This window comes from Amphiura filiformis, chromosome 7, assembly GCF_039555335.1.
Source record: "Amphiura filiformis chromosome 7, Afil_fr2py, whole genome shotgun sequence".
Classification (NCBI taxonomy): domain Eukaryota; kingdom Metazoa; phylum Echinodermata; class Ophiuroidea; order Amphilepidida; family Amphiuridae; genus Amphiura; species Amphiura filiformis.
In genome coordinates, this window is record NC_092634.1 from 19510567 (window position 1) to 19520542 (window position 9976).

The 9976-nt window shown below is 35.8% G+C and overlaps 1 protein-coding gene across 1 annotated transcript; it reads right to left on the reverse strand.

Annotated features, from left to right (window-relative positions):
- Nucleotides 1–1213: 1213 nt before the first annotated feature.
- On the reverse strand, nucleotides 1214–3615 carry LOC140156298 (cytochrome P450 2U1-like). Its single transcript, XM_072179276.1, has 2 exons — nucleotides 2674–3615; nucleotides 1214–1867 (listed from the first exon to the last, which is right to left on the reverse strand). Exons 1-2 carry the CDS (start codon nucleotides 3599–3601, stop codon nucleotides 1701–1703), a joined length of 1095 nt encoding a protein of 364 aa, XP_072035377.1. The 5' UTR covers nucleotides 3602–3615; the 3' UTR covers nucleotides 1214–1700.
- Between the last annotated feature and the right edge of the window lie 6361 nt (nucleotides 3616–9976).

Here is a 9976-nt window from a genome sequence, read left to right on the forward strand (position 1 = left end):
CCTACAAAACAAATTGAAACATTTTTTAAGCAAAACCAGACGCATGTCTCTAGCCCACGAACGACCCGACAGAACTGATCTGCTCTGGTTCAGACCGGATGTCTCGGCGATTTCGCCGCTCTTATTTCCACTTTACTCCCTCCCTATTTGTGAAAGGGCAAGTTCCACTGACTCAATATTTGGAGGAAAGGACATTCGTCAATATACTTGCTCCCGTACATGAATACAAAAATTGAACACGAACAACCTGGCCAGGGAGTTTGGACACAAAACGGAACAGCCCCAATCGATTGGTACAGGATTTCGGTGACCAATCAGGGTTTGTTCTGAACAAAAGATTGATCAATCCAGAGGATTTTGGCTACCATTCAGAATTTGCCCTGAACAAAAGAGGTTTCCCGCCAAAAATCGGGACTATCCCTGTTTAACATAAAACTTTTAAAACCGGGAAAACAACTTCTTGACATTATTCCACTCATTGCAAGGATTCAGAAAAAGTATAGTTTGACCTACCTGCGACATACCGTTCTTGTTTGTCATTAAGGCCTATTTTGACGAGGTTCAAAGACTGCCCCTTTTCTCATCTGTTGATGGATACATTTCTTCTTTCACAATTATTGTATATACTCAAATTACCTCATACCAAAATAAGGCTTGTAAACTGCTTTGGTACTTACTTATGCTTCTTTTTATTACACGTTACTCAAATACAATTCATATTTCCCGCCAATGTTGACAATTGTCAGTGTACATATAGCAATGACATTATGCAAATGAGATTACGTAATTAAATGTACTCTAATACTAATTGTTGTGTGTTTTGAAAGACAAAGGTACAAAATTGTATTTATCGTATAATTAACAGTCATCAAAGTCATGCATGAGCGGATATATATATTAGATGCGGGATATTATTGACCTTTCCTCGTACTTGCAATTACTTATTTTTTCTTGGTTATTTATGCCTTTTTGTTTTATTATATTTCTTTCTTTTTCTTTCTTTCTTTCTTTCTTTCTTTCTTTCTTTCTTTCTTTCTTTCTTTCTTTCTTTCTTTCTTTCTTTCTTTCTTTCTTTCTTTCTTTCTTTCTTTCTTTCTTTCTTTCTTTCTTTCTTTCTTTCTTTCTTTCGTTCTTTCTTTCTTTTTTTTTATTATATTTAATTTTTATTTAAAACATAAGTCGTTTGGGACTAAGGTAGCCAAAGGGCGGTTCTTTTGAAGCAAGTTTACTGTGCCCTCTACTTGGTTGCCTCCTTGACGAATACAGGTTTCAGCCTGGTCCTCATTGTTTGCGTTGCGTACCCTCCTTGTGCGCCGGATACTTGCGAATGCAGCAGTAATACGATTGCAAAGATGTTGAAGGGTTGCTGGTGATCCTCGCTCATAGTGAATGGGTTCCAAAGCCTAATGCTCTTTTCTTGCCATGTCATTAACCGTGTGTTTCATTTTAATCTTTGATGTGCCAAACCTCATCTTTGGTCAGTCACAATTTTGATCCCATATGCCCCCTGTGTAGCTCTGTGTGAGTGGCACAACTGAGTTATGTGTCACATGTATTAACAGAGAGAGGAGGTATTTTTACATTTATTTTGCCTCATGCCAGAAATATCCCCATGGTTAACGGAGTGTCCTTCTTTTCACGTGATAACCAAGGGAACTATATCAAATTTCTTGATATCAGATTACATTTACATTCTGAGATCAAATTTGATAGTATATGGTGTTGGTGCAAATGTTGTTCCGTATGTTCCTTTGAAGGTTATTGGTGGCGTATCGTCTGGTTTGACAAGTGAATAGCGGTGAAGAAGATGAAAAAAAGACAAACAACTCCATTTTTGCCAAGGTCTGACCAAGACAGATGCGGCGCCCTGTAAGAAAACGATATACGTATTTTAAATACTAGTACATATTTTATATGTTTGATTTTAAGAGCTCGGTCACCCACATTTGCAAACTCAAAAATACTGTGTAAAGGTGGGTGATCGAGCCTTACATGTCGTATGGATTCCTTCTCTCCATCTCCCTCTTCCCTTCCCCCTCTCTTTTCCCTCTCTCCCCTCATTTCTCTTTTTTCCCTGCACTAGGAGGCTGGACCCAAATAGAGAGTTTTTGCTAGGGGTAATTGCGCCCTCTATGTCCCTCCCTGCTGCTACGCCACTGTTTCAGCGCCTTTTTATTGCTTTGCCTTCGAGAGGTCAAAAACGATTCTGGGATACGGGCTACAGCTACAAGTATATTGAAGCTTGTTGATAATAATCGTATGGTACTGCATATCGTATGGATTCCTTCTCTCTCTCCCGGAGTCGATACGACACTGTTTTCTCTCATGGACCGAATCCATTTAAAATGAAAGTTTAAGGTTGAAAGTATTAAACTGTATCATTAATATTTTAAAAAGAATGACTATTATAGGATATAGATTACTTATACGTCACTATGTGAAATGGAAAATTGGGAAAAATCACTGTACACCACTATGTGTTGCAACCAACGATATGTATCGATCGACTATGCATATAGGGGGTTGTGCAAAATCAACTTGGTGCACCGATACATTTATGACTCCCTTCCGAAAATAATTAGCCCCTATATGTGAATTTTTTAATTACTAATATATAATTTTTAATATACTAGTAAGCTTAAAAGCATATTAGTATACAAACTGTTTACTTACCGACTCCAAAAGGACAAACTTCCTCTCTTTCAAAATATTTTCCCTCATCATTGATGAACCTTTCAGGTTTAAATTGGTCAGGCTCTGGGAACATATTAGGATCTCTCATCACAGCATATAGATTTGAAACTAAAGTCGCGCCCTTCGGAATACGGTATCCATGAAGAGAGGTATCATCACTGGCTGAATGAAAAACGCTTAGTGGTACCAAAGTGACATGACGTTGTATCTCAAGAAGGGTTGCTCTGGTGTATGGCAGTTGCTCTTGATCAGAAACTTGTGGTAGTCGATTGCGGCCAATAACTGAATCCATTTCCTCTTGAATTTTCTTCTGAATATCTGGATATGCCATCATGTACAAACAACACCAATCTAAAGTCGTGGACGTGGTGTCAGCTCCGGCTAAAAACAGCAGATACAATTGAGCACGCATGTTATCCTCTTGGAGATATGAAAAGGGGTCATCTGGTTTCGGCGTCTCTTCTATTGCTTTTAGATATACGTCTATGAAATCATTGGCGTTTTCGACATCGAAAATGTCCCGGTGTTCCTCGATACGTTTGTCCACAAAATCAAGAATATCTTTGATAAGATGTAACATTTCTTTAGTGTCATTATTTGGATAGTATTTTGGAAGCATGATAGACCACGCGCCCGCGCCAAGAAGGTGCATTACACGGGAATTGGAATCAGTAAGATATCGAAAGTTTTCATCATCATAATCGTGACGCCTTCCAAACACAACAGCAAATAATACATTTGTTGTACAGTTGATGAAGAACTGGTGTGGGTTAAAAGGTTTGCCCTTGAGAACGTCTAACTCCTGGGAGAGCATCTCAGATTCCGCTGTGATGTTAGCTTCAAAGCTGCGCTTCCCGATCCCAAATCCTCGGAAAGCATGTAAAGCAAATTTCCTGTATTCGGCCATGTGTTTATACGAATGAACTGCAAGCAATTAAAAGTAATAATGGTAACATTTTAGTTTTCATGTCCCTGCTCATGATTTGCAATATGTATAAAATAACACGGGTGGTTCTCAAATTACAAAGCTTTATTACAAATTACAAATTTTATGCTGTGTACTTTTCAACACTCGAAAATTACATCTAAATTCAAAATAAGTTTTAAAACAAATATCTTTAAAAAAAAATAAACGCATTCCGCATTCGTTTTTTAAACTGCCATGGGCTTTCAGACCTAACAATTGTTTTGTTCAGCATAAGACAATATATTTTAATTTGTATTACTTACACACACTGCCAAACATTTTGTATTCAAACTCATTGTTGAATCCTTTGTTGCTATTTAGTGGATTATTGCTTGCTTCCTTTATGATATCAAAATCATTCATGACCACAAACACTAGTCCAAATAAATCAAAACTGCAAATCTTCCCGTATTTCTGTCCCAGACGTGTTGCTAGCAGATGCATTTCTTCTCTTTTGTAAACCATAGACCACATCAGCTGGGGAACGAAACCAATGACTGGGAAACGCCATGGTCCTGGTGGAAAATTGCGTGGCTGCTGCATCCACCAGACAACCAACAGAAATACCAATACGAGTACCAAAACTGACTTCACATTCACCAAATCATCATGGTAATTAAAGACCATTTTGTTAAAGAAGCGTCGACAATTTTGTTTGGAAATTAATAATATGTCCTTAATAGAAGCTGCTAGTTTTAGTTTTCAGAAAAGCTTATTGTATTAAAAATGCGGATTGTGGCTAAATAATATTATATATTACGGATAAGTATAGTACAAACATCAACACTTAAAGTTCAGATTTTGATGATTAAGGTCAGATGCAAAAAGAGATATCCATTTATCTCAATTTCAAGTACAGGCAAATATAGCAAGTCAAATATAGAGAAAATAATAAGAAAATATGAGCTACTTTTGGTCATATGTTCACAAATTTGCCACGTACTTTCTAAAGTATGGTGTCAATTTAAAGCTAGCATTATGGGGTACATGTTGGTGGCCTTATTTTGAAAAGTTGGCGTTTCCAAAATGGCGTTTATCTGATTTTGTATCTGAATTCTCAATTTAATCAATCTGACCCAGACTGACCAGCAGATAGACAAAAATGACGAGGCTTATCTGCAAACACACACAATGTGCGAGTACTGACCTGGTAAATATCCGTAAGATTGAGATATGTTGAGATATTTTTAAATAATCATCATAAAACGATGGTGAGAAAATTTGCCATGTACTTTCTAAAGTATGGTGTCAATAACGCATAAAGGCTTTATTCTCTGAAATAATGGACTGCACCGTCGAAATGGAACATTTCTTCAGAATGGAACAGTTGGTATTTCACCGATTATGAACATTTTCATTGTAAAAATAAAAATCATTCAATGTGTGTTTAATATAATTCATACTATTGATCTTCTTTGACGAAATAGATTTAATTAGACTAGTTTTTTGGTTCTACACCCATCATCAATTGACAAGAGCAGGTGCGTGCGAGTTTATTGGCATTACGTTTACAGTTCCATCTGCGTCCCAATAGTCAGTCCCACACCTGCGCACAAATGAAGAGCTTTGTTGCAAAATCCCTCACATCCACCTTTTGACATTGTGAGAAAAGCAGCTTTTTTAATTGTGTAAATATTGTTCGATTTGATTCAATTTGGATTGGATAAACTGTTGATGAATAAAAACTAAAAGAATAGGTTTGGTACAATTATCAAGCCTTCCTATTTAATTTAATTATTATTAATTTTATATAACGCATTTTGTGGATGTACGGTCTTTTGGAACAAAATAAGTTTACCCCATTTCTAGAAACCACCTTTGCAATCAAATTTGACCCCATTTATTTGAACTACATTATGTAACTTGACTAATGCCTTCGAAATCAAAAAAGACGAATTGAAATTACTTTTTTAATCATAAATTTTTAATTATATCCGGTAAAATGCCATTTTTGAGCATTTCTGAAGCTACAACTTTGGTTAATTACAAAGATTTTTTCAAACATAGTGACCCTAAAACAGTACCTTTTGGTTTTAATAGTTAAAGAATATTCAAGGCTACTATTTATATACATCAAAAATATTTTCCTATTAAAGTTCAGATTTCCGGAATTTCCCTAAAATTTCCCAAACAGGAAATATACGATATCTCCGGAAGAGACGGTAGTATGAAGGTCAAACAAGCACCAAATGTGTATTGTTACCCACACTATAATGTCATGCCAATAACCCAGTTTCAGCCTGAGGTGGGTGTAAGGGCTTTTGCAACAGAGCTCTTCAAATAGGAAATGGTGTTCACTTCATATTTGATATTAATCAAAAAACCTTCTCTCAGAATAATCAGTTGATGTGCAGGGGGATCCAAACAATTGAAATCGATCAGCCATAACGAGTGAACTATGAGGAGCACAATGGGGCTTCCCATGCTTGCCGAATCAGGGATCTATATGAAGGGATAAGCATCCTAGGTTACATAACCAAACCGGAAGATGTAGCCTAGGTCTAGACAATAGGCGCCATATTGCAGGAGGGTTAGAGTTCATAGAGGAAACGTCAAAGGTTAATAGATTTAGGTCACCCAGGCACATCAGTAATGTGTTTCACGAGTTGTAATACCGACAGGTAAAACATTGATTTCTTTAAATTCTCCCGATTTTCAATTACTAAATATAAGTATAGTACTTAACAAACCATTCTTTGGTGAATCTATGCAATATGACGGTAATTTTTGAAACATCTATGAATCAATCTTAAACATCTTCATGATATTATTTTTTTGCGCATGGTCAAAGCATGGTCAAAGCATGCTCTTACGCTATCCACAGCCTATCCGGTGGAAATGTCAAATCAACGATCATGCGTTAATATTTACAAAATGGCGAATGATGTATCCTAGGTTGAACAATAGCGTGACGTAGTTTCCGGCATTGTTCCTATGCACTTTCACCCTCCTGGCCGAATACAAGGTCTTGTTCTTCATGCTACCATTTTTCTGCTTATATTGTGGCCAAACTTTTCAAATGCTCGGCTAATGGGTAGGCCAGTGAGGCGAACATATCATGCATACTGCAGTTACTGTTCATTTTCCTATACACCATACACAGTGCTCTCACCATTCACGTGTGACCTCTACAAACAGTGTATATTAGAGGTATAGGCCATTGCCTAGTTAACGTCACTGTGTGAAAAATAACCGGCCAATATTTGTTGTACTCTCTGAAATTCTAGAAAATATAGTTTTGTAACATGTCCTAAATTTTTAGCTAATTTAGATATTTGGAAATATTCGCACTTTGGTGTTTCAGTAAGGAAGGGCACGACATGCAACTTTTAGTGACTATCACTCACTTGTAGACCACTCTCTTCCGAAGGGCATTAAAGCTAAACCACTTGACGGATATTTTTTGTACTTGTTGTCAATCAAGAATAATGTATACATTACATGTAGGCTAAAAATATCTGCAAATGTTCGTACTTCCCTGATATGTAAATGACAGGTAACAGCAAAAACAGCTCCCATATCTGTCCACTTAAGTCAGTGCAGGGAGTCAGGGGATTTCAAGTGGGTGATTATTGATTGGCAAGTGTCATATTTGGGCATAAGTGCAGTCCATCATTCAATGTGGAGGATAGACTAGACTTTATCGATTGATTTTGCTGGAGTAATTTCCTGTTAACCAAGTACTGCAAAGGTCGAATCATGCTTGCTGTGCAGTATAACTGCACTATGGGTGAGAACAATTCATCACAGATACAAAAATTTAAGCTTACAATTATTAGCTTTACCTCACCGTCAGATTAATTCTCCTGTGGAATTCCTGCTCAAGACCAAGTTAGCCTGCAACATGAAAATGCTACATCACACTTTTTAAACACCCAGATATGATACGCCGTGCGAATAATAATAATAATAATAATAATAATAATAATAATAATAATAATAATAATAATAATAATAATAATAATAATAATAAATAATAAATTTGACCAGCATTCAGAACAGCATAAATGCAAAATGGCTGCTACCTCAGCAATACACTGTGTATGAATGTAGAGTCAATTGGAGTCAATTGACTCTGTAGTGAAAGTCAGGTCCGACTCATTTTGCAAGTCAGTGTCAAATAACTACCACGTCGTACACATTCCGCAGTTAGAGTCAATAATATGACTCCACGGGTAGAGTCAACTTACTCTTTCGTGTGGCAGCTAGTTTACTCCACTTTGAGAGTCATTTGACTCCATTCTAGCTATGAGTGTTGTATCACTAAATAATTCGATCCCAATGAGTTAGTTTGCTCTAGTTCATGACTAATGATATTCTTATTTGAGTATAGTATTGTTGTGTGAGAGAATATTTTTTATCCTTGATGAATTTATTACATTCACAACTTATATTTAAATTTTTTAATTTATGATTTTTCCAAATGTTGGCGTAAATTATTATACGGAAAAACTTGTTGTTTCTAAGAAAATTTTACATTATTACAAAGAGTATTACAAATAAACATGTTACCAAACTGTTCGTTAGACCAACTTCACCACCATTCTCATTATTTTGTGATGTGATTTTCTTCTACCATAACTTAATAGCTACACAAACTGAGACTTTGAAAGTGCATATGACTCGATATTTATTGTCATGTTTTGAAACTAGCTACAGCTCGATGAAAGTACGCACCTGGTTCATTAATGCTAAGTTAAAAGGCATGTTTAAATATGTTAATTAGAACATCTCATACTGAAATGAAAATTCTAATTGGATTGATTAAGAAGGGTATGTTTTCATTTAAATGTCATTCCATTTAATTGCATTGTACTATTTTACCTATAGCTGCAGTTCCATATGAAAGTACACAGTGCTGCATAAAGAGCACACAGGTGCCTACAATTTAATAAAATTTTAATCCATGTAAAATAATTATCAGAAAAGAAAATGCTACTAATTGAGTTTATTTAAAAGGGTAGGTTTTCGTTAAAATTGTAAATCCATTTAATTGAATTGTCATCTCCTTATTCAGCTGCAGCTCGACGAAAGTACACGGTCTATTGCCGTTTGGTCTAATACCATTTCGTCTAATTCCCGTTTAGTCCATATTCAATTGGTCTATTACCAGAAAGGCTAATTGCCACTTAGTCTAATAATCATTTAGTCTAATGTCCATTTAGTCTAATATTGTTTGGTCTAATAACCGATATGTCTACTAACCATATAGTCTAATGACCATTTGGTCTAATATTTCTTTAATAACCATTTGGTCTAATACCCATTTGGTCTAATAACCGTTAGGTCTAATACTCGTATGGTCTAATAACCAGTTAGTCTAATACCATTTCGTCTATTTATTAATAAACTAAATGCTTGTAAGACTAAATGGTTTGTAGACCAAATGAGTATTAGACCAAATGGCTATTAGACCTATTGGTTATAGACCAAATAGGTATTAGACTAAATGGTTGTTAGACTAAATGGTTTTAGACATATTGGTTATTAGACTAAATGGTTATCGGACCAAATGGTTATCGGACCAAATGGTTAAAGGACCAAATGATTATTGGACGTAGTGGATATAGACCTAATGGGTTTAGATGAAATGGATGTAGACGAAATGGATATTAGACCAAATGGTATTAGACCAAATGGCAAATCCCCAAGTACACGACGCATACAAACTTTGCAAAGTTGCATATTCAAATACCACAAATTCTCTATTACACGCTTTCTTAAAAATACGCAATTTCCCCCTTGCCCCCGGCAGCTATGCCACTGCAACAAAGACCTGAGACTTTTCTTATTTTAAACCACTGAAGTGTAAAGACCACGAATTTACAGTGCGCCCTCCTCTTTGAAACCTGAGAGGAACACACCAGTAGGGTGAGAAACTCGATATCTACCGGATGAATTTGGAGGAACTTTTCATCAAAACTGTGAAATAATGGTAATAAACATGTCATTTCTTCATGTTACTCTGAAATCTGCTCACATTTGCCATTAGATATCGGTGAATTGTACAAAATTAGGCAAAGTTGTATTCACACCGTGTATGAACTAATGTCTATTATATAAAACTTGTTATAATATTTATTACAATAATAAATAAATAACAATAATAAAATTATTATTATAAAAGTTCGCCAAAATACCAGCTTGCAGCTCAAAGTACTTTGACACAGTACATTTTAACGTGATTCACCAAATCAGCGCTATGTAACTTTTCGGCAAAGGCGCTATATAACATTAATGTTAATGTTAATTGAAACGATGACGTAACGCAGAATAGCCAATCATCAGTGTGTGTAACACTGTTATATGCTTACC

Coding starts and splice junctions, on each gene's coding strand:
- LOC140156298 (XM_072179276.1), bottom strand. CDS start 3,601: ATGGCCGAATACAGGAAATTTGCTTTACATGCTTTCCGAGGATTTGGG. Junction 1,868..2,673: donor AGTTTGTCCTTTTGGAGTCG/GTAAGTAAACAG, acceptor GTTTTCTTACAG/GGCGCCGCATCTGTCTTGGT.